Raw genomic sequence first — 25,711 nt, forward strand, 5'->3', positions numbered from 1 at the left:
GTACCTACACTGCTCCCTTAGAAGCTTCACAGGAGTGAGGGCTGATTCAGCGAGGAACGCAGATGCTGATACGCACACAATCGGTCCATGTTTGTGCTCTGCGCATGCCTCGCAGTGTGCGTGCACGAACTAGCAATCGAGATGGGAACTGTGATTGCTGAGGCTACACAGACCCAGAGCACATTGATTGACAGGAGGTGCCGTTTGTAGGTGGTGACGGGGGGAGGGGGGGTGGTCGGACGAACTCAGGCGTGCCAGTGCGTTTCACGCCGTTGCCAGGGGGCGTGGCTATAAGCAGCCAGAGCACTGATAGCGTGCGTGGCTGGTAGAAATTTCTGAGTAAGGTCAGGGCTTGTGCAAGTGTGCATATGGGACAGGTGTTACCGATTGTTTTGCTATATTCCCCTGGTATATGGATGTGAGTAAGGGGAAGTGGGCATCCTTATGTCAGGATGATATCGCAATGTGAATGCAAACATTTACATATCACCGCTGATATTAGCAACTGCGCTGCGTGGGTATAAGCAGAATAGCGATCTGTAGTCAATCAGGCCCAGAGTACAAGCTTGAGATCCTCATAATCTGTTAGGGAATATGAGCATTATACTTCAACAGTCTAATTCACAGCGCTAGGTCACAGATTACAGTAACTCCAACAGTTCATTCAATATTCCCTTAACTAATAAATATACCCTTTTAGAATTCCCTAGAGTTTGCGAAAGTGAAAGTCGCATACATGGGGCAATATTCAATTAGTTTTGCAACCACGGAAAACGTTTTGCCTGTCCGACTTTTTGCCAGCATCGCGTGTTTTGGACGCGGAAACTTATCGTGCGTGTCCCCGCTATTCGCCGTATTCAATTCCAAACCACGCAAAAACGGCAAGCGGCGAATTCAGAACAGGCGGAAAGTGCTGTCAGAATTGGGGAAATGAGTCTGAACCCCCAAAAAGATGCACTAACATTGGGGAACAATATAGATGTGCCCGAATAGCCCTAATAAAACTGTTTGGGGTACTTAAGTTGTTTCAATTGCTTATTAGCGTATTTACACAAGTGGTAAAGAATAGCATAAAGCAATATTTTTTGGTGAAAATACGTAGACCAGTCAAATTTGGGGTCCTTGAAAATGGGTGCTAGTATATTTTAAAGTCTCTAAAGTGAACTTTTTAAAAACGTGAAAAACCACCCTCATACATGCACCTGCAATCCCAAAAACACTTGGGCCCTCCTTACAGCACCCCAAGAAGTCTATTACGCTAGTTTTTATGCATGTCCCCCCACTTTGTACTTTTTTGCCCCCAAAATGAAAGTACTTTTTTGGGGTGTTCTTATGTTTTTCCAAGTTTTTTTTTTTTTTTACACATTTGTCTTTTGGGGGGCTGTCCCAGGGGTTCTGAGTGGTTTCCCCACGTTTGAACCCCAAAATAAAAAAAATTGCACTTGTTTTCACCTGCTATTCTGAGGCAAATCTTTTTTGCCTATTTTATTGCATTAACTTTCCGTGTAGGCGAAAATCGTCTGGAATTGAATATGGCGATAAGTTCCAACCACGCGAAAAGCCCCGATCTGTGCTACTTTTCCACGGAAAATCGCTTTTCGCTTCTAATTAAATCCTATACATTGGAATTCAGATAAGCTTCAAAGTTCTTTTATTTGGTACGCACATTTGATTTGAGCACCGGTTCCCAATTGTAACAATACTACACTATATCAGGCGCATGTCTTTTTAAACCTTTTTTCCATATAGCTCCTTGGCGGCAGCTGTAAGGGAACAGCAGACTGCCGAGAAGGACGGCTAACGGCAGCGAAGACAGCTCAATGGTGTACTCCGGTTTTAGTTCGTAGTGGGGACGGGGACAGTGTGTGGGGGCCCCCTGGGATGACCGCCCCTGCCGCCCTGCCTATAATCCGGCCCTGCCCAAGGGTAGCACTGAACAGGAGATCAAGATTGCAAGGGAAGAAGCAAGACGGACAAACACGGTAGCTTATGTCCCCCAATAGGTTCCAGACTAGTCCAACAGAACCAGAGTCCAGAAATAAAGCAAAAGTCCAGAGGGTAGCACTGAACAGGAGACCAGGGCTGCCAGTAGGGTTGCCAGATCATCCCTTTAATAAGGGGCACATATGAATTACATTGATTCTGTGCTGATTACAACTAGGTGAAATGGAGACTAGGGGCCAAATGTAATAGGAGGAGAGTTTAGAAAATGTGAGAGTTTAGCAGTAAACTCTCACACTATTACATTGGTCGAGTTTTATCTTCAAAATGGGAAAACATCTGGATAAGAGTATAAATCGTAAGAGTTTTTTTTTAGTCTAAAAACATGAGAGTTTGCATGTTCTCGGACTCTATTACACTGGCCGAGATAAAAAAAAGTGAGAGATTATACTGCTAAACTCTTACATATTCTAAACTCTCACCCTATTACATTTGGCCCTTGAAGTCAGCCACAGAATCTGTGCAATTCCTGTGTCCCTCCAAGCGCGCGGCGGAGCTGGGGGGCGGGGCTACAGGCAGTTGCTGGAGTCAGAGTGGTGGTAACTAGAGAGGACAGAATCCAAGGAGCTCTGGGATGTCTGTCCTGTGTGGCGGCTCTGTGTCGCAGAGGGACTTCAGGCTGGATGCACCCAACACCTGGTGGCTCTTTGGCTGGCTGACTTACTGCGCACAAAGGAACGGCACAATTGTAAGTGTCTTATGTTCAGAAAGAAGGGGGAGGAAGCCCAGGAAAAGGGGTGCTAAGTAAACCTAGCAAAGGGGGGAGGTGCTAAGTGTGCTCAGTAAAGGGGCATGTGCTAAGAGCGCTCATCAAGGGGTGGTCCGAAGTGTGCCCAGTAAGGGGGGAGGTGCTAAGTGTGCCCAGTACTGGGTAGTTCTAAGAGTGCCCAGTAAGGGGGGAGGTGCTAAGTGTGCCCAGTAAGGGGGGAGGTGCTAAGTGTGCTCGGTAAGGGGGGAGGGGCTAAGTGTGCTCAGTAAGGGGGGAGGGGCTAAGTGTGCTCAGTAAGGGGGAGGGGCTAAGTGTGCTCAGTAAGGGGGAGGGGCTAAGTGTGCTCAGTAAGGGGGGAGGTGCTAAGTGTGCTCGGTAAGGGGGGAGGTGCTAAGTGTGCTCGGTAAGGGGGGAGGTGCTAAGTGTGCTCTGTAAGGGGGGAGGTGCTAAGTGTGCTCTGTAAGGGGGGAGGTGCTAAGCGTACGCAGTAAGGGGGGAGGTGCTAAGTGTGCTTGGTAAGGGGGTAGGTGCTAAATGTGCTCAGTAAGGGGGGAGGTGCTATGTGTGCAGTAAGGTGCTAAGGGTGCTCAGTAAGGAGCTAAGGGCCTGATTCAGAGCTGAACGCTCTGACCAGAGCGCTCGCTCTGAATCAGGGCCCTCCTACCTTTTTTTGGAGCGTCCTCATGGGCGTTCGCATAGCTGTGGGTTACCACCCACAGCTATAGCGAGCGTCCATGATGATGGTCGCGATGGTCTTGACCATCGCGACCATCGGGCTTGCGACGGAGACCCTGCGGTAGGGTCTCGCTGATGCAAGCCCTGGAGTGATTTTGGCTCTATCAGAGCCAAAATCACTCCCACTGACATCACTAGTGATGTCAGTGGGGCCGGCTTCAGACGGTAGGCGTTCCCATGGGAACGCCTCCGTCTGGCAGGCACGCCCCCGGCACGACCACCAAAGGGGGCGTGCTGTCAATCAACATCGACAGCACGCCCCCTTTGGTGCGAGACCTGGAGCAACAGCTTGGCTGTCGCAGTCCGGGTCTCGCGCATGCGCACGACGGAGCTCCCTCCGTCGTGCGCATGCGCAGTGGGGAACATCGACCCGCTTCCGAGTGTACTGCCGCTCGCGAGCGGGTCTGAATGACCCCCTAAGTGTGCAGTAAGGTGCTAAGTGTGCTCAGTAAGGAGCCAAGTGTGCTCAGTAAGGATGGGTAATTGCTAAGTGTGATAAAAGCATAATCAAGAATTAATGAGCATATTTATTAACTGTCAGTAATGAGGACATTTTTATTTGGGGGAACAGTTATGAAGAGGAGAATATAAGGGGCACATACAGTTATGAGGAGGTAATGACTATAAGGGGCACAGTTGTGAATAGGGATGGGAATCTTACAATGAAACATCGGAACCATCAATGTTTAGTTTAGTAGCAGAGGGGGGGGGGGGCGCCAAAAGCACATTATCACCCCGGGCACCACTTGATCTAGACCTGACCCTGCTTACACTAAACTGTTATATAATCATACAGTATGTCAAAAAAACTCTCTAGGGAACACCACACTCCCATAAATATAAACCTCCATCTACATTTTAACCGGTTCAATCATATTTTTATCTTATTTACTTGCTTTTAAGAATTTAGGCAATAGTTATTTTTTATCATACTCTTACACTACTTGAGCACAAATGTTTTTTCATAATTTAAGACGTCAGTACAGGTCTTTATCCAGCCCATAAAGGCAGCACAGTTCTTATCCAGGATACTAGTTGGGAGATTTTAAATTACTGGAGGATACTGGCACTAAATTAAGTTCCAACTGATTATAATCAGGAACTTTTTTACATCTTTACGGAAGTTACTAAGAAGTGCTAATTACTAAGAATAAAACTGTTTTACAGCTGCACCCATTTTCTATCATATTCCAAAAATACACACAAAAATGAAACATCTCGAAGAAGATTATTTCAGGAATGATGTCTCATTATGTAGATCTACATTTACAGTCCATTGTTATGAGTTTGTCATTATGTACAAAAGAATCTACATTCATTGGAAAGCATTGTCTGCAAATATTCATTCATTTGGGTAACTACTAATGCACAGGCCGTTCCATACATCAACCTAACAAAGTGCTGTCAACAACTGAATCTCAAATAAAGGATAATGATGATCTAACAAATGATAAATGTCAGTTTCTGTTAGGCTCTATATAATTATTCTTTTACCATTATTATTCAGGGATCAGTTCTAATTGTAGATTAGGGGCAGAGCTAGTTTGAAAGTAAATATTTGCTCATTTATTTATGAGTTGCTGGCATCCCAAATGTATAAAACATTAGTTTTTTTTTTTAAATAATATTAAACATTATAGCCACTACATAGATATGTTCTAGCCTAGTAAAATAACATAAGTACAAAACATTCTAAATAAAATTACTATAATTTAGATTTACTTAATATATATTATAATGATTTTAACGTTATCATTACTAATGTTTACAAATATCAGTTCCATGCAATAGCCCCATGTAGTTGAAAAAAATCTGTATGTATGTATATTCACAAGCTAACCACTGGAGGGAGCACTTGTACAGGCCATGTCTATAAGAACTCACAACAAATGTTAATGACCAAAAATGACTAATCACTAAGAGGTTCATGCTCCATTTAGAAGCATAACAAGGATATTATTTGCCTTAATCAAACATTCCTCCAACATATACTAAATAAGAGGTGTCCCCACTACTTAAGTTTGGAAAGATAGCTCTTACAGCTAGGCCTGGGGTATTGCTGCTGTGGAACTACACATCCCAGCATGCAGTGCCACAGTTTTGCTATTAGGGAATACTAAAACTGTAGCAGGGAATGCTGGCATGTGTAGTTCTACAGCAGCTGCAGCAGTACGTGTTGCATACCCCTGACCTAGGTGCTGGAAGACTCAGTCTATTGCAGTACAGCTACCAATGGCTTGTATTGTGCTGCAGGGAAGGAAGCATAAAATAGCGCAAGTCATCTTTTAGGTCTAAAATAGTTATCTCCTGTGTACTGTACATACGCTGTGCTATTGGTTTCATGTCTACCCCATGAACGGTGCTGTGTACACTTTGTGGCACCTTATAAATAAAAAATAATAATAATACTAATAATAATAAAAGGTAGTGAGAGCTTACAACCTAGAGACATGGATGGGCATCTGAACAGGCCCTGGTGACATGGGAAATGCTCTGGCTGTGGAGCAGGGTGGAAGCATTAGGCCAGTGTAAGGTGCCTGCACACTAGACGATACTTTGCAAGATTTGGGCGATTTCAACGCATCGGAACGACAAATCGTGCAGTGTCCACGAGCCATAAAGATGGCGATGGGTGCACTCGCTCTTCATCCGTCATATCCTCAGATCTTACCTACATGCAGTAAGATCTGGCAATCTCATACACGATTTTGTGCAGATCGTTCCTGTTTTGGTACTAAGGATCTATCGTCTGATCGGCGTCACTTGTCCTGACATATCGCTGGGCACTCCCCGTCTCCTTTCTGTGCAGCATCACGTGTGTGAAGGAGCAGGACGCGGAGCAGCTGGCACACCCGATCGCCTCTTCTTTTGAAGTCGGTAAGTATATACAAAAGTGCTGCTGGCCACCAATGTGTGTATCCACTGCCCACCAATGTGTGCCCACCCCTAGTGTATGATCTCCTGACCACCAATGTGTGCCCTCCCCTAGTGTATGATCCCCTGACCACCAAAGTGTACAAAATATGTGTATGATCCACTGCCTACCAATGTGTGTACCCACTGCCCACCAATGTGTGTACCCACTGCCCACCAATGTACAATGTACAGCGTTCAGCAGGTATACACCAAGCCTCACTAGTCACAGAGCAGAAGCCCGTCCATTATTTACATTTTGCTGAAATCTTTAAGAAAATCATCAGGTATTTGGTAAGCGAACGATATATCGTGCACTATCTAACGATTTGGAAATCATTAACGATGCACGGTATGTCGTTAGTCAGATGGTACACTTTTATGCACCATATCATGTCCTGGAGTGCCGGGGAGCTGCCGGGGAGAGTTCAAGGGAAACCAATCATGACATTGCATCGTTTGCGCGTCGTCTAGTGTGTAGGCGCCTTAAGACTGCAGTTTTAAAAAAATCTTTTCCTGTGGAACCCTTTGACAGGCATACAAATGTAGGTATAGTAACACATCAAGCCCGACATACCATTAGCTCATGACTAACAGTTTTCAGCTTTTTGGAATTTATAGGAGAAAACATTCTGACTACAATGGATTAGAGAAGCAATGAATGCCCAGTGTGCTGATCGGATATTCCATTGGCCTTTGGCCAAGCAAACATGGGGAATGTCATTATTTCAGATTAGCCATACTAGTTCTTATGAGTAAAGACAGCGATTGGACTGGTTTATTTGTAAGTCTAATTAAAGTGCTACTTAACCTAATGCACAATAGTAAGCTTCAGTTATTTTTTTTTTTTTTTGGGGGGGGGGTTAATAATTGTTAGTAATATTGCAGGCTATGTATACAGAAAGAGTAGTGATGCACAAAAGAAGCAGCGGTACATGTTACTACTGCATGGATGCAGTATGTACTAATATTCACACCATAGTGAAACATGTCTGAGTTACAAAGATAAGGAAATTTTTCACATATGTTTGTAAAAATATTCACACAGATTATATAATATCTTACATCTCTGACTGAGGTGACATAGGATAACGCAACACCAAATATTTTATTAGTAATTTTAGGCTGCAAAAAGCTCCTCGCAGAGGCCGTCATATGTTTTGAACTGAGAGGACTTCTCATGTGCAGAGAGGAAAACACCTTTCCCATCACCAAACCATAACCTGAAATATCTCTGTTTCCGACAAGATCCAGACACACCTGAACGTCTGTTTGTGAAAGCTATTGGATTTACTGAATTTTGGTTTAGCCGTCCTTTACTAATCAGCAGATATACTCACACAACGCTACACTGATGTGTAAGAACCTTTACAGCCCCCTTCACACAGACTATTACTAGGTTGGATTACCTCATTGTGACCTAATCATAGATGACTGTCATCTATGATGAGGTCACAATGCGGTTATCCAACCTGAAGTCAAAAGTGATTTGTCCCCAGTGTGGAGTAATCTAAGTTTAACATTGTTGATGCCATCAATTGTGCAAATACGGCCAAGCACTGCGTTATTATACATGGAGAAAAAAGTATTCAGAATACGATTTGTGTGGAGACTGAAACCACCACGCACAAGCTTCTTCACCTCCATCAGGCCACCACCAATGGCAGGAGAGTCTCCAGATGCCTGTCTGTCTGTCTGCTCACTTTAAGTCAAGCTGTAGCAGGGTTTGTGAGATTTCAGACCCCATGATGGATTACTCTTGCAGTGTTTCCTGCTTGTGCTAAATTACCGCTGGCCTCCACTAGACCCACCGTCTTTGCCTTTTCATGGATTGGGTGTTGAATGGTGTTAAGGTGGTATCTGATGCTCTTGACTACGGTGGGTGCACCCCTTTAGGTATTTTACAAGATAGATTTGACATTCCATCCATCAGCCATTTACATATCTTCAGATGAGACACTGGGCCTGATTCAGTGTTGTAGGCTATTCTCATCGTTGTTGTGTCTTTTGATGCAGCAACGGTGAGAGAATATTCTAAACAATCCTGCTTTCGGGAATGCTGGTTGTCGAAGCTGGGTAATTGGCTGAGACAAGATCAGTTTAAAATTAGATCGAAACGACGCCATCTTGCGAATGGCCGCAAGACACCATCTTGAAAATGAGATCTGCAAGACGCCATTTTGCGAATGGCCGCCCAGCGCCATTTTAGCTAAACTCACACTTAAGTACATATGGCGATGCTATTATTAGCATCAGGCGATCGCATATTTTACCATACCCCATACACACAGTTGCGCTGTTAACATGTCGCACATTAGCGAATGCATAATACACCGCATGCTAACGCTGTTTATTAGCGTTTTGCGTACGCATCTGCCACAAGTTAACCAGCGTCTTTTCCCAAACTCCTAATACTTACACAGTGCACACTCACATAAAAGGTTCCATAGCTTTAAAGTGTAAGATTCAAGTTTTATTAATTTATTACAAATGCTGTGAAATAAAGGCTATTTGGTATCGAAGGTTTAATACATGATAAGTCGTGTTTGGTGTTATACTGATCTGCACTTTCTCAACAGCTTTCCGGTATCATCGGTGTGAAGATCGCAACATGTATTCTCAACTTATGGACCGTAGAAAGTTAAAGCACCAAAATGTACTTTGTAAAACCAACAGCCTAGATTTGTATGAGGCGGGAAAACGGAGATAACCAGCTGTCGGAGGCTGGTCTGTGTCCATTTGAATCAACCTGTTAAATGTCCTGTAACAGAAGCACCGTGATGGGGAACCAATGGGATCGCAACGAACCTCTCTATTGTAAAGTCTATTTCTGTAAGGGTATAAATATGTGTGTTCTGACCCCAGTCTTCAGTGTTCATGCTGATGCTGTTGATGGAGGTTTCTTGTTGATGCCGGAATCTGGTCCCAGAGTGCGTGCGTATGTATAACTGTATCTTGGGTCTGTATAATTTCTTGGCGCTAAATTGTACTTAGATCACAGCGTGTAACTATCTGTACTTTGCTTGAATAATACTTTGGGCTTTGGAAACACATGTTCAAGGTCTGAAGTCTTTATTTTACTGTATGACTGCGTACGCAAATAGCATAAATTTTAGAAGGTATAGGCAGGAGTGTATAGAGGTTTAAATTCAGTATCCTTATGGTCGAGCCCGCCCACTTCCCACTCCTAAACGGCCACGGCTTAGGGGTACTCGCAGATAGAGACCTGCACATGCGCAGATCTGTAACAATCAGACTTGCACGAAAAACAATGGGGTTTGCTTACAAGTCTGAATTAGGCCCACACTATGAAGAATCCCTTCCTAGTTACTTAATCACTTGTCCCTTAACCTCCATTGAAAATCTATGATTCCATAGCCCCCTTTTAAAGGGCATTATCTCTATTTTCTATAACCTTTTGTTTACTGCTAAACAAACCACCTACCAAACCATAAGACACAGTTGGAGGTGGATCCAGGGCGTCAGCCGGATGAGGACATTTGGTCCACATTAAGAGAAAAGGTCTCAGTCTTTTATCCCCTCCTTGGTAAAAGAAAGCGTCTATAAGATTTATTACAGGTGGTAACTTGTACCTACTAGGTTGAAAGAAATGTATGGTACCACCACTGGCCCGTGCCAGAGGGGTTGTGGCCATGTGGTTTCCTTCCTGCATGTCTGCTGGTCTTGACGAAAATTGCTGCATTCTGGGAAGAGGTTGCTCGTCTTCTTAGCTCAGTGCTTAAAGTGTCGATTCCCACGTCCCCTTGCTGGCCCAAATGAAGGCTTGGATAAGCACGCTGACAACCTTTCTATACAAATTCTCTATGCTGCTCGATGCTTGATTGCTGGTCCTAGGAAGCACCAAAAACCCCCATCATGCTCACAGCTCCTGAATAAACTTTGTCACTTGGCAACCATGGAGAAAATATCTGCCTACATATAGTAATACCTTCCAGAAGTGTATCCAGGTTCGGTGTGATTGGTTCACATATAATAGTATAATGCCTCAAGGGAGCTTCCCCAAGGTTTCTTTGATCTTCTACTTTAGATTTCTTCAGACACATATTCCGTGCCAAGCCATGCTCAAACATTTTCCGTGTGCCATCTGCACTCTCCATTGCTGGTTATTGCCGGGGTACTAGTTTCGGCCTCTATCTCTACACCCCCACACTCCCCTTTCTCTCCTTTTTATCCACTATGATGCAATCAATTTTGACACCCATTAAGTATCTCAGAACTGCAAAAAAAAGGTTCAAATCACTAGAGCCCAAATCTGTGACTTATGCACAGTTTAGTATGTTCACTAGAAGGTCAGGACTTTCACTGATAGTCGGTAAACATTTCTTTAACAGTTAAAGACAGATGACGATTTTATATAGAAAGCAAAATAAATAAATAAAACAAAATGACTTATTAAATAAAATACCTGTTTAGGCTGCTCGTTTTCTTCTAGTTCCATTATTTGTGCTTCCAATGACTGAATTAAGTTGTCCTTCTCGTCAATCTTTCTTTGCAGCGCTTGGATTCTCGCGGAATCTGCTGAGCGAGTATCATGGCTGTTCAGAATCCCTGCGCTCCCATTGTAATGATTCTGTCAAGAAATATTTGAGGCTGAATAACCTATCAATAAAACTCTAGAAACACTGTAGGATGATCTAGAAATGCAATCATAACAATATGATTACAATTGTGTTTCTGCTGCATTCACACCCCATGTACAGTAGCTTGCGCCTTACCATGAAGTCTGCCAATAACTATAGCAGTTATTTACGAACATATGTGTAAAAGGGAGCGGCTGCAGTAGCCTATAGCAATCATTTGGCTGCTTGCTTTGATTGGTCTAAAGACCAATGGGGCTTATTTATAGACAACAGTACATACGTGTGCTGCAACACATATATCAGCCTCCATATATCATACACACAGTTTAGAACAGGGCTATCCTACTGGAGGTTCGTGGGACTAATGTTTGCTTCCAGGACTTCTTGGGGGCCTCCACTTTCCTGACAACATCAATAGACTGTGTTGTATTGTTTTATTTTCTGTAATAATTTTTGGCTCCATGCACTGTTATAATATAAGTGTTGCCCTATTCATGTTTTTTTTTTTGGATGGCACTGGTTAATAAAATAAGTGTCTTGTTTGCTCTGCATAACAATATATATGTTCTTTTGGCCGTGCTATTACAAAAAGCCTTTATCTCGGCAAAGCCTGACTTCTTGTTACTGCTTTCTGCACTTTAGGTCATTGATCAATAATGTGACCAATTGCTGATATCACCCACTTTGATACCATCAGTAATTTCATCTACAGTACTGTGGTGTCATCAACATTGTCAAACACTGCGGTCAAATATAGAATTTACTCTCACTATGATGTCATCAATAATGCTGTAATGTCATGTGTAGAGATATCATTCATTAAACAAATTGTGATGATATGAGGACATCAATCTCAACTGCTGTGATGTAAAACACTGATGTCACCATTATGTCATCATCCACTGTATTGGTGTTTCGCTCTTAAAAGAGTTGCCCTTTAAGTTTTCTGGCAATAGGTTTCCAGCTCCATGTCTGGTGCAACTGTCCGCAGTCTCTTTTGGGACAAAGTATTGTCCCGATCTGCTACAATTGCAGGCAGGGACACTCCTACTGATCCCTCTTTCTGGATTAAACTTGTCCTTTGGTTTCCCGGCTAGATATAAGAAGTCCCTACTAAGATTCCTTAATAGTGACGCTAAATCAGAAATTCCAGTGCAATGGATATCCATTTCTACACCTACGCTTAAAGAACGGTTTGATAAAGTAGATTTATAAATGACCATGGACTAGGGATGTGCAGGCTCATACAGGTTCAAATTTGCACGCTGAGTTCGGATTTTTCCCTCCAAAATCAGGTCTCAGAAAGAGGCTAAACGTCATCTATCATGGACAACATAATCATTCCTTGACAAAAGTCCATGAACGATGACGATTTGCCTCTTTCTCAGACCCGATTTTTGGAGGGAAAAATCCGAACTCGGATTGCAAATTTGAACCTGTCCGAGCCTGCACATACCTACCATGGACGACTCCCTTCTAGGGGCTGATTAGAACAAGGAATTCTGTGCTGTCCGAGGTCCGTGGATGGAATTTTAGTCCTCTTCGACTTATTACAACGAGCGTATAAGCTTTGGTAATTACCAGACCCCACTTTGCCTATCACTAATAGTTTCCCTACTACCCTATACCATTATGTTATCTGAGCAATTGGTTACTGTACGGTACGGTGGGTAACAGATCTTCCTTTCCCCCTCCTTCCTTCCTTACTTACTTCTTTCCCTCCTTGGGGGGAATGCAATTCACTGTGATGTAGAATAGCTGCGGGAGGAGCTCCCGCAGCTATTCAATACACCGCACTGTCTGGGCGGCTAAAGGATTTCTTCTCGCACCCTCCTGTGGATGCGAGGAGAAATCTGACAAAAGTGCCGGACGCGCAGCTGTTTGCCGGCTTAGCGCGGCGCTAACAGCCGTGCACCCAGCACTTTAGTTGGAGAATGCCGGTTACTGCGTCAACACACAGGTTAAATCGCAAGAACCGGCATTCTCTGACTTACCTGCTTCCCGAAAAGGCACAGAGCGCGTTGAATTGAATAGCTCCCTCCCGTGGCTATTCATCATCGCACTGAATTGAATTCCCCCCTTGTGTCCTGACCCGTGTTTATGGTTATTGTCATCAGTGTTATAATCTCTGCATTCAGATTTATAAGCTTTCCCTGATATAATGCACATCTTGCACAACCATTTTCTTTCTTATTTAGAGAAGTCATGTTGCTTATTTTGTTTCCGTCAGCCTTTACTAGATATGTGCTTATAGATAATTCAATAAAAATATATTGCAAAAATTTTTTAAAAATTCAGGTTTAAACACAGCGGGAAGTGGCGACTTCTTCACTAAATAAACAATCTATTCTTGTTACTGTGCCTTGCCCTAGAGATGGGAGTTTCTACTTATTTTGTGTCAATCAGTTTGTGAACTAAGCGGTTTATGTACCAAGCCTCGGAGAGAGATAAAGTGGATGGAGATAAAGTACTAACCAATCAGCTCCTGTCATTTTACAGGCTGTATTTGAAAAATGACAGGAGCTGATTGGTTGGTACTTTATCTCTCTCCAAGGCTTAGTACATAGACCCCTAAAATTTTAATAATGTCACAAGCTGCATTCACATGGCTATTGGTTCATACTTCAATATGGCCGCCTCTTCTGGTAGCAGGCTACAGCCGCACTGTTTTTACCTTCATTCCTGGTCAAGCCTGTACCATGTAAAGCATCATAGAAGAACAATGTCAGACATTTCCAAGCTGCTGAAACCCTAAAGGGTTCACCTTAAGCAACGTGGCTGTCAGGGAGGGAGGTAACATGAACGTATGAAGGGAGGGAGTAGAGGAGAGCCGTGTGTGCAATGGGCCTGCTGCTTTGAACTTTATCCTAGTCTTCAACACTCACAACCTATTTATCTCTCTTTATAGCGTAAATATCAAAAGAATCACTAAAATCATTAATGCAAATAAAAAAAAAATTTCAAGATCGTTTATCATGTCTCCGGCATCACAGAACCATTCATATTTTTTTCTAGCCTCAAAATAATGGCATCAGACGGGTCACATTGATTACATGCCCAGATGCCAAACCATTACCGCGTTGCAGAGGTGCTAAATACATATAATCTGATTGGTAGAATGAAGAATCTATTGAGAAAAATGCTCCCAAGTGATCAGACTAAACACAACAGTTAGAAAAGCTTGCACTCAGCTGATTAATGCTCCAAGAAAGTGGTAGGATAAATAAATCTAGAACGCAATGTATGTGGCACTAGTTGTAAGGAGCAAATTTCTAGAAGTATCAGCTACAATGGAAGCAGTGCAGGACAGGCTAAACCTTAATGAGGTGGGATGCATGGATATAACAGGTAAAAGTGCTCAAGGCTGATTTTATTTAAGGAAAACAAAATAAATACAGATTTACAGTCACAACTGACTTCAAGACACCAGATGGAATATCCTGCTGTAAGAATTGGTAATATATACCTAAAAACAAATATGTAACACAGCGATGGGGAACCTAAGGCCCGCGGAATCATTTGGTTTGGCCCTCGGAGCTTTTTTCTGCTAGCCTCATCTGGCACCCTGCAGCCAGAATCTATGCAGCAAAGCAGCCTGGAGCGTCCTTAGTACGCTTCAGATGGTCACACCGCTGCCCTTACAGTTCCCTGGCGCATCCTCAGGATACTCCGAACATTGCTGTAATCACCGGCGATTGTAAATCCGCCCCCCCATGTGACGTCTCACGGAGGGGGTGTGGCCTGCACCTGTCCCACGAATAATGTTATGTATATCAAAATGGCCCTCGGCAGAAAAAAGGTTCCCCACCCCTGATGTAACACACAGCACCTGCTTACCTGCCTTGTGCATACACAGGAGCACACACACATAGAATTAGTCTGTGCTGAAATTTGTGGGATTACATCAGCCATCGCGGTCCTGATTGACAGTCCCAGTACTATAGCTGGTACCAGAGCTGGGCCTGTCAATCACCATGCACATTTTCATAATTACTGGTTCAGCATACTTGCATTGTGTGAAGGCGACACTGTATATCCATATTTTATTATCATAGTTGGTGTTTGCTTTTCTGACTCTAAATAGGTAACTACTATGAAGTTGACAATACTAGTAAAAGCTGCATGCAACCTGCAACAGTAAATAGAAGAGGAAAACAATGTGTAATAATTGCTGTGAAACTGCATATGCCCCTAGTAACCCATCCGCACCTCTCTGCACAATACACTCACCTCATAGTTTGACCTTATTACAGCAAGAGCATCAATCAGCTGCTTCTGAAAGCTTTTCCTAAGCGTGGCTATTTTCTGTAAATACAGGCAGAAATGTGGTTTCAGTCTCAAAGCAATGTTATATAGGTCTAAGTGTAATAACTGAATGACTTACTAATAATCAAATAGTCATGCACAATATATACCTGGAGTAGTCTGCACCCACTATGGTCAAAGAACTCGTCAGTACATTTTAATGTGTATAATTTTCAATGAGGGCCACATTATCCCATATACAGATGTGGCCTCGGTCACTATTACTGCACTTATGCCAAACGACACGTCTCGGCGCGCCAGGTCCCGCTTGACTGTACAAATGAGTCTGAATCTGTGTAAGAAGGGCTACAATGCAGCGGCCGCGGGTTTTTTTTCACGCCAAGTCTCATTGTGCTTCATCCGCGACTTTGTACATATCTAAAACTAATTCCTGTTTGATTCACTTCGCAGCCCGGCATCTCTGGCACAGATGGAATGGTGTTTTGCTGCCTCTGCGGTGCAAATATGATGCAAATTTAAATAAAACGTTGCACCGCGTGGCTCACTCACGACAGAGGCTAGGCGTATGAGGACACAACTGTTTCCCTATAGTGCCTAAATGGATGAGCTTTACGGTCTTCATATAACTTCAAGTACCCAAGCAACACAGTCAGGGCTGGTGCTACCATTAGGCAGCTTTAGGCGCCTGCCTAAGGGCACCAGCTCCTGAGGGGCGCCGTTGAGGTGACTGAGGTCGCCAGAACAAAAATTAAAGAAGTCTCCTATCTCTACTTAGTACTAGGGATGTGCAGGCTCGGATAGGTTCGAGTTTGCACGTTGAGTTCGGATTTTTCCCTCAAAAAAAACGGAACTCAGAAAGAGGCAAAACGTCATCTTACATGGACGAACATCATCATTCCTGGACTTCAGGAATGATGATGTTCGCCCATGTAAGATGACGTTTTGCCTCTTTCTGAGTTCCGTTTTTTTGGAGGGAAAAATCCGAACTCAACGTGCAAACTCGAACCTATCCGAGCCTGCACATCCCTACTTAGTACTGACAGCAGAAGCGGATTATATAGCCAGCTGATGAACCCGTACTTTTCCCCTGCTCTTCTATTCATGTATAACATGCCTGGCTGGCTCAGCATTGCAGGCAGGTAGCAGTGTCCGTCCTCTTCCCCTCTCCCCCTCTTTGAAAGTACACAGGTGACCTGAGGTATTTATAAACATTTGTGGTATATTCAGCCCAAACTACAGTCAGGCACTTTCTGGGGCAGCTCCCATCTAATGTGGAATAGTATTATTACAGAAGTTGCATTGAATATTGGATGAATCATAACTTCATGATCAATCTAATATTCAGTAGGAGCTATGGTGCTGATGTGGTTTTGGATGTATACCTGTTTAGCATATGTTGTATGAATTTACATAGTGTATGCTCAGAAAATGAGCATACACACGTGCACTTTGGACCTTCTACACCAAGGAGGTGGAACTGTGAGTGTGGATGGGGCAGAGAGGGAAGGGATGGTAAGCTAGGCTGAAGCTATGTCTAGGGTGCCAAGAAACCTTGCACCGGCCCTGAACACAATCGCTGCTCAGTATTTGCAGGCAATTTTAAACAGGACCAGATTAACAATGTGGCGGATAGGACTACAGCCCCAGGTCTCCACATAGAAATAGGTCCATCATCGTGACCGTGAAGACTAGCCGCCCAGCAAGCCACAAGTCATAAGTATTATAATTGTATTTTTATTTACCTCACAAAATTAATTTTCCAATTTTTACATATTTAGGGCTGATAGTGTACAGGGTGTACACGCCCACATGGCACTGGCCACACCCACACAGCACTGGCCACACCTCCTCCGCTTCTCACAATAGGCCCTTGATCATTTTCATCCCCAAGGCAATGTGATCATTAATCTAGCCCTGCTTTTAGACCAGACTTTCCACAACTGTGTATCAGAGTATACAGTACCTTTTTGTGAACCTCTTCAAGATCCCGTATAGTATCATTCATACGATTGTAAAGTTCAAGCGCGCGAGCTTCAATTCTCTGCTCATAATCTGCTTGCAGGAGATTTTTTTGGAAAACAACATCTTTCTTCACGATGTCAAGAGACTTAATGAAAGGAGCAAATGGATCATCATTTATTATGTTAAATATAATTAGAAAAAGTCAAATTACAGCGTAGCTTTCAACTCCAATGCATGTTTACATGAGCAGACAGTTGTCTAAAGGCGCCCATACACCAGGCGACGTTTTGTCCGATCCTTTGATGGGATCGGAAACGCAGGTCGGCCGGAAATGCCATCGATGTTTGAGTATCGATGAAATTATACATGTTAAATTTCACAGATTTGCAAATCACCATCATCTTTTGATTGTGATCGGCAAATCTGTGAAATCCAACATGTTGGATTTCACCGATCCTCTGACCCAGCATCTGGGGATCGCAACATCGCAGCAATCCGTCACTGGAAATGCTGACCGTTAGCCATGAGTGTTCCGTGATCCGTCGGAGGATCAGTGAAATTCTCCATGTTAAATTTCACCAATTTGTTAATCACGATCATATTTTGATCGTGATCGGCAAATCTGTGAAATCCAACAATTCGGGTTTTTAACCAATCATGCAACTAGGCATCTGTGGATCGTAGGACCGTGGCGATCCATCGCTGGTGTATGGGCCCCTTTAAACTAGTTACACACTATACACACTATTTGGCAATAATCAGGCGATCAGCCAGAATTATTATATAGTGCATAGGCATGTGCATTTTGCCGATAAAACGGTTAAAGATCATCCGATCGGACAGCCAAGACACTTTCGGCCTCAATCTCCCGATATCGAGCAGTGTGTGCGCATTCTCGATAATCTGCCCATATTTCCGACATTTTCCCATAGCACTGGTACTCACTGGTGAAACCCAAGAGGCATTTGCCTCACTGCCCCATCGAGATAAGATCAGCGAGTGAAATTAATAATTAGATTTTCTATCAAGAATAGCTTTAGAATGGGTTTATACATATCACACAATGAGTGAATACTATGTTCTTAGGTGTGTTATATATACATTTTTAATTTGTTAAATTGTGTAATGTATGCTAAAGGCAATTAATTAACAATGACGACATCTCAGTGCAACCTGTGTGTTTTCGAACATGTCCAGGCTTCTAAAGTAATCTGTACCAGCCTTCGGAGGTACTGCTAATTGGCAATAGGAAGGCTTATTGACAATTTTTTATTTTGCTTGCAGTTTTCTTCTAAAAAGTAGTTTGGCTGTATGCTGATCAACAATTCTGCACAATGATTAGCTGGAAGTAATAATCAACCTAACAATAAATATCTGACAGGAGAACTTCTAAGTTAGTTTCTTGTACAGTATTTATCTTTTATATTAAATGGAACGCTGACCTGTGCTGCCGTTTGTATCACGTTAGTCAATTCCTTAATCTCCAGCACCTCGCTCAGGTCAGTCTGTGTAGCGTGATCCGATTCAAAGATGCCAACTCTGAGTTGATTGGAGATTGAACGACTACAACAAATCAATTGGTATTACTATGCATTCTAAGAAAGTTATGTTAATCGGCTGCATTTCTTTATTTTTAGAACTACCCCCCTGTAAAACTATACTGCATCCAGCATACTCCTTCATCAATTTCTATTTTCATTCTGCTATTTTACAATAGTGCTCAGTTTAACCACATTCACATCTTATGCTTATCATGATGGCACATCAGGAGTGTGGGGCAAATGTATCATGATAGCTGCTATTTCTGCTTCTATAAAGTATATTAAAAATCAGTCCTTGGAGACATTTCTTCTGCAGCACCTTCAGCTTTTCTTAATAACGCTGCCACCATGGTGAAGCACGATGGCCACTTACTGAGAGATGAAAGCTGAGCTTTTCATGGCTTGTTGAAGTACACATAGCACCATCTGAGGATGGCAATACGGCTACTTACAGGTCCTGCCACCTACAAAGATCGTTGCACATGTGCCATTAACTCGCAATAAGATCTTGCCATTACCTATTACACCAGCACTAGGCGCGATACAGATGAGACAGAGATCGCCGGAGGAGTGAGTTATCATAACACTTCTCCAGTGACTCTTTTTAATACATTGCTGCACTAAATTAATCCTGAATCACTACCACAAGTGTCAATGCAGTATGTCTCTTAGGTCCGTAGTTAATTGCCGGCGAAAAGTCCCGGACTTTTTACATGTCGGAGATTCCGCCGTCATCGCTAGTTTTGCCTCCGGAAATGTATTGCGCTCGTCCCCGCTATTCAATTGCAAAGGACGTGAGAACGCCTCCCCGGCGAAACTCAAATCGGTGACGAGTCCTGTCAGATTTGGGGAAATCATCCTGACACCCCCCAAAAGATGTGCTGACATGGGGGATCACTATGGATACCCCTGAAATGCCCTGCTGAAGGTATTTGGGGTACTTAAATGGTCTCAATAGGTGCTAAGTAGCGTATTTGCATATGGGGTGAAGAATAGAATTTAGCAATTTTTTTCCTTCAAAATAACTAGTCCCAGCAAATTTGGGGTACCGGAAAATGGGGGCTAGCATATTTAAAAGTTGCTAAAGTGAAGTTTTACAAATCATGGAAAAACCACCTGCCAAACACCTGCAAAGAAAAAAAACACCTGGGGCATACTTGGGGACCCCGCGGGAGTCTATTTCACTAGTTTTTATGTTTGTCCCCCAACTTTACACTTTTTCGTCCCCAAAACAAAAATACTTTTAGGGGGTATTCTAATGGCGATTTTTTACTTTTTTGACGCAGTTTACCTTTGGGGGACTGTCCTAACACTGCACGGGGGGTTCCCACAACTTTGCACCCCAAAACCCAAAATCTGCATTTTTTTCCACCTCCATTCAGAGGCGAATCTTTTCCGCCTATGTGAAGGCATTGACTTTCCGCTTAGGCGAAAAGTCATTGCAATTGAATTGGGCGGAAAGTTTCCGACAGGCGAAATGACGTCATCTGTGAAAACTTTTCGCAATTTTTGCAATTGAAAACGGCCCTTAATGTTCAGATAGGTGACATGATAATACATCTCCCCCAGCATTTCTTAAATGTATTCATGATAACTTCAAAACATGCATTTTCCTGTAAGGAACGCGTAACAAAATATCTCCCATTGAAAGTATTTTCCAAGTACAGGGTGTTTCACTCGCTATTGGCCCCAAAGTTTTTCTTATAACTTTTAAAGTAATTGACGTAATTTAGTGAAATATGACACAGACATACCTTGGTCTATGAGAAACATGAGGAGGTCACAGCAAGTGTTCACCATCGGCATCTAGGCCAGATGCTCACACATGCGCGAAGTGAAAGCTGTTCACCACCCTAGTCAGCAGCGCAGTCCAAAATTCAAATAGAGGAGCCAGTAAGGATGCCAGTGAGGATAGCAGTTGATATTGTTCCCCTATTTGAATTTTGGACAGCGCTGCAGCCTCACCGATATGAACCTTTATTGACTCCGTTTTCCGGTACATCAGGACAATAAAAACGTGTTGTTCAGCTGTGTACCGGTTCATATCGGCACGTAACACACAGACGCCGAGTGGGGCTGTGTGAAATTTCACTAAATGACTTCAATTACTTTAAAAGTTATAACAAAAACTTTGGAGCCGAGTGAGTGAAACACCCTGTATTTACCTCGGACGACATGTACAAAACAAATTCCTTCTGCAGGGGAGAAAAATATCAGGAATATATTCTATAAATATTTTCTTTTATTTGTTTTGCATGTTAGTGTAAAATGAGCCATATGGGTACAGGTAGACTGCATTTAGGAATCAGAGCCTAGGATCAGAAGTCTCCCATCAGAACATGCTAATCTGTGCACCACACCCCAACCCCATCAATGGATCATGGCCTGCTTGCGGGAGATTTCTAGGTTAGTGCTGTAAAGGACACTGGTGTCTAAATGGATGATTGTGGCATAGGGATGGACATTGATGGTTGATGTTTGCTGACCATTGATGCTTTTGTTGTGATGGTAGTGTTTTTACCATTCAATGGAGGCATTCCGACGTTTGCCGCCATCAAATGGTAATGATTTTATGGTCTTGTGATGGTTGTCTTTTTTTTTTTTTTTTATAAAGCTGCGCCGTCCCTGTCTGCAGCTCTCAGCATCGGGAATCTTGTCACTGGAGCTACTCCAGGCCCCACCCCCAATCCCATCCCATCTCGTCCCCAATCCTGTCCTCTGCCAGCCATGGTAAAAGGTTATTGTGCATGCACAGATCAAATTAATAGTTTTTTCAATTGAATACTTTTGATGCGATGGTTACTTACCATTGCATCAAAAGTTTTGATGGTGGAAGCCCAGCCATCATTTGATGGTTGGCTTCCGATGTACATCCCTACTGTGGCAACTGTTTGCACTTTCAAAAATGACCACTCAGGGCAGGGGTCTATTTATCAAGCAGTGAAAAGTGAGAAGTGAACCAGTGGAGAACTTGCCCATAGCAACCAATCAGCTCCTATAACTATTATTTTATAGACTGTACTTGACAAATGCTACTTCAAAGCTGATTGGTTGCTATGGGCAACTTCTCCACTGGTTCACTACTCCACACTTTTCACTGCTTGATACATAGACCCCTAAGTCTGGAGGGTTGCAACTTGAAATGTTAATTAATAAGCCTCAGTGACACAATGCAATCGGCTCCAGGGGGAAAATCTGCAAGAGGCTTGCTTGCTAGCTAGATGTAACAAACTAAAGCAAGATCAGAGACATTGGAGTGCATAGAACTCAGATTACGTTTTTGTATATAATAAAACCCTGACAAATTTCCTCTGTGATTAAACAAATGGGGCACAGGCCGCACCTCTGCTGGATCTCCCGGACATAGGCTTGCACAGCCAGCTCCTCATCTTGGGGATCAGCTATCTTCGAGCATTCCAGACACTCCATGCTATCATCCACCTTCCTGGCTATCAGGACTATCGGCGTCTGGTGCCATGACAACCAGCCAGAGAGCAATTTGGGGGAAGGTGACACTTCCGTGTTGAACACAGATCGCGGCCATTTTAGTTTCTGGCAACGAAAAATAACTCGTCAACTCAGTCAAAACGCGCCGTGTATTCATATGAAAATAATGTAGCAGGTTCAAATCTTGCAAGTTAGCTCAGTCTGGATAGCCTGAAGCATACGTAGCTTGCAGAGGTTGACAAGTCATGCTGGGCTGGGACTTCTAGTTCTACAGCTAGTGGAGTTGCTGCAGACTGATTGGCAAAGGCACGTTCCTGTTCTGACCACTGCCTGAGCAATATGTAGCACATACATTCCAGTGTAATGGACAGGGTATTACTACAGGCTCTAACACATAGTGGAGGTGAATTATACTATATCTCACACCTAGCTGGATTTAGGGGGGACAGTCGGGTAGGAGATTTGAGGGGACCGTCTCGCATTCTGGCTGCAATCAGAACTTCTGTCCCAACCCTAGGGCATTCAGGAGATGTATGATGCTAATAGAACTCCCTTCAATGCCCTGCTTACATGGGAGGGAAAGACTTCTTTGGAATGGGAGATGGAGTATGGACTAAACTGCTTATATGGAAATTGGGGGGCGGTGCCTAACCCTAACTCATACTTGCCTACTTTTGAAAAAGCGTTTCAGGGAGATGTGACAGCAGCTCCTATGAGCATGGTGGTAAAGTGGGCGTGTACTGCTACATCTGAGAGGCGTGTCATAAAATTGACTTACATCCTAATATAAATGAGCCCCAAAGCAGTTAGTAAAGATCTATTTGTTGATGAAAACACACTGATACTTTTCAGAAAATGCATGTTTCCATAGGGATCATTGTGCCTTATAACTAATGCAGGGAAATGATACTAATGATCCCATTTGAATATAAATATCTCTGTTTATTTTTATATATAACATATTCATAATGGGGGTAAGTTAGAATCAGGGAGATTACTAGGCTCTTCAGGGAGACAGGGAGATTGCTACTGTTTCAGGGAGTCTCCCTGACAATGAGGGAGAGTTGGCAAGTATGCCCTAACTTCCCCCCGATGGTGCCTAACCCTTAAGGTGCCCACACACATAGCGACATTTTACACGATCTGGCCGATTCCAACGAATCGTGACGACAGATCATGTAAAATATGGCCAAATCGTGAGAAAATCGTGAGTCCCCACTCACGATGCGATGCGCGGCCCCGCTGGTCGCACATCGCATCGTCAGATCTGCCGTGCAGTAGGGCAGATCTGACAATCTGGGACAAAATGCACTGGGAAAAAAAAAAAATTTAAGATGCACGATAGATCTTACTGCTTTTTACTCCAAATCGTGTGTAGGAGCTGCCGGGGGAGAGTTCAGGGAAAATCGCACACATCGTGGGATCGTGTGCAGATCGGTATATATGTGTGGGCACCTTAACTCCCTCTCCTCGCAGCCTAAGCCTCCCCAGTCGGTCACTAACCCACCCTGGCAGGTCCCTAAACCTAACCCCCCCATCCCAGCCTAACCTGCATACTTACCTTCAGGATGCCGGCAGGGCCGCAACTAGGGGGGAAATAGAGGTGCACATGCACCGGGTGCCGGAATGCAGGGGGTAAAAAAGGGCTGACTAACTGACTCAGGGTGGCTTGGGGTCTGCAGATTCATAAAACGGGCATCCAAAATTGGCCGCCGCCAAGGAGGAGCCAGTTGCTAGAGGTTCTTACTGGACCTCTAGTGTCTGTTAGGCCAGTGCAATGCACACAGCATTCCCGGAAGTGCCGGGAGAAGATGCTGAAAGCTGCATCTTTTCCCGTGAAACCCCCTGGCAACAAGCATAAACCCCATATCAATGAGCATGAGCCAGGAGGGCAACGAGCATGAAACCCCCTGGCAACAAGCATGAAATCCCCTGGCAACGAGCATGTAACCCCTGGCAATGAGCATAAACCCCATGGCAACGAGCATTAAACCCCATGGCAATGAACATAAACTCCATAGCAACGAGCATGAAACCCCCTGGCAAGGAGCATAAAAGCCCAGGCAATGAGCATGAAACCCCCTGGCAACAAGCATGTAACCCATGCCTGGCAACGAGCATAAACCCCATGGCAATGAGCATGCAACCCCTGGCAACGAGCATAAACCCCATAGCAACGAGCATAAACCCCATAGCAACGAGCATGAAACCCCCTGGCAACGAGCATGAAACCCCTGGCAACGAGCATGGAACCCCTGGTAATGAGCATAAAACCACTGACAACGAGCAGGTAATTTTAAAGTAATTAGAAGCCTTACTGTGGGGCATAAAATGGTGTTTGGCAAGTATGTAAGTGGCACTTTGGTAATAGGCATTACAGTGTGTGGCATAATGTGTAATGGGCATTATGGTGTGTGGAATAATGTCACTATACCAGGGAAGTTTGACTAGTACACTGCCTTATGGAGGCATACCTCCCAACATGACCCTCTCCAGGAGGGACACAGCGCTCTGGTCCTGGACTTCCCTGGTAATTTATGATTGGTGGTGGCTCCAGAGGTGTGGCTGCACTACAGTCCAAAATTCAAATAGGGGAGTCACACCAACTGCCAGTGAGTCCCAGCCAGTGGTGTTTGGCAGCATGTGAAATGACAGTTGGTGTGGCTGAATTTTGAACTGCTCTGCAGCCCCACCTCTTACCAGGGAAGTCCAGGACCAGAGCATTGTGTCCCTCCTGGAGAGGGTCATGTTGGGAGGTATGTGGAGGAACAAGGACAAAATCCAGGTACGGGAAAGGAGAGGGCGCAAAATTGCTGCCTTGCACCGGGTGACAGATATCCTAGTTTTGGCCCTGATGCCGGCGTTGGGATTCTGACAGGCGTCAGGATTCCAACATCAGTATCCTGACATCCGGTATCCCGTCCACCAGCAACTTCACTAGATCCCCCTTCAAGCCTCTGCCTGATTGACAGGCAGAATCATTTGGGGGGCAGTGCGGGACGTGTCAACCCCATTTTCTGGGAGTGCTGAGGCCAAGGTCCATGGATGCAGACTTGCTGGCCTCTCAAGCCACCAGGAGCCGGCAAGCCTGCAGAAGCTGAGGCTTCTCAGCTGGCCGATTCCAGGGGAACAATGCATCTCTTCTCTTCAGACGCCGCCTATTGGGGATGTAGTGATTATGTCGGCGGAAGGGATGACGGGCGTCAATATACCGACCACGGAATCCCGACGCCCGGCAAAATGCTGACACCGCTATCCCGAAGGGGATCAGGACACTGGCGCCTGAATCCCGAATGAATGATCCGAGGTAAGTATGCACGGTAGCCCGGGGTTGGGGGGGTTAGGTTTAGGGATCCCCAGGGGGGAAATTAGGGTTAAGCCCCAAGCGGGGAGGGTTACGGTTAGACTGCAGGGAGGGGGCTTAGGGTTAGGCATCACCTGGGGGGAGGTTAGGGTTAGGCACCCCCCGAGAGAGTTAGGTTTAGGGTGCTGGAAGGGGGGTTAGGGTTAGGCACCACCGGGGGGAAGGTTAGGGT

General features: G+C 44.2%; 1 protein-coding gene across 2 annotated transcripts in view; it reads right to left on the reverse strand.

Moving 5' to 3' along the window:
• Positions 1-22,187, reverse strand: part of CUNH10orf67 (chromosome unknown C10orf67 homolog) — a 140,545-nt gene extending 118,358 nt beyond the window's left edge. The window contains exons 1-5 of one of the 2 annotated variants that reach the window (XM_088454222.1): positions 22,072-22,187; positions 18,630-18,750; positions 17,189-17,332; positions 15,190-15,264; positions 10,785-10,949 (exon numbers count right to left, since the gene is read on the reverse strand). In XM_088454222.1, the coding sequence (XP_088310348.1) occupies positions 10,785-10,949; positions 15,190-15,264; positions 17,189-17,332; positions 18,630-18,750; positions 22,072-22,157 (591 nt within the window). In that variant the 5' untranslated portion in view covers positions 22,158-22,187. The remainder of the gene's footprint in view (positions 1-10,784; positions 10,950-15,189; positions 15,265-17,188; positions 17,333-18,629; positions 18,751-22,071) is intronic. The other variant, XM_088454223.1, reaches the window with a different exon arrangement.
• Between the last annotated feature and the right edge of the window lie 3,524 nt (positions 22,188-25,711).

The sequence above is a fragment of the Taudactylus pleione genome, unplaced genomic scaffold (genome assembly GCF_031769625.1).
Source record: "Taudactylus pleione unplaced genomic scaffold, aTauple2 ptg000610l, whole genome shotgun sequence".
NCBI lineage: Eukaryota > Metazoa > Chordata > Amphibia > Anura > Myobatrachidae > Taudactylus > Taudactylus pleione.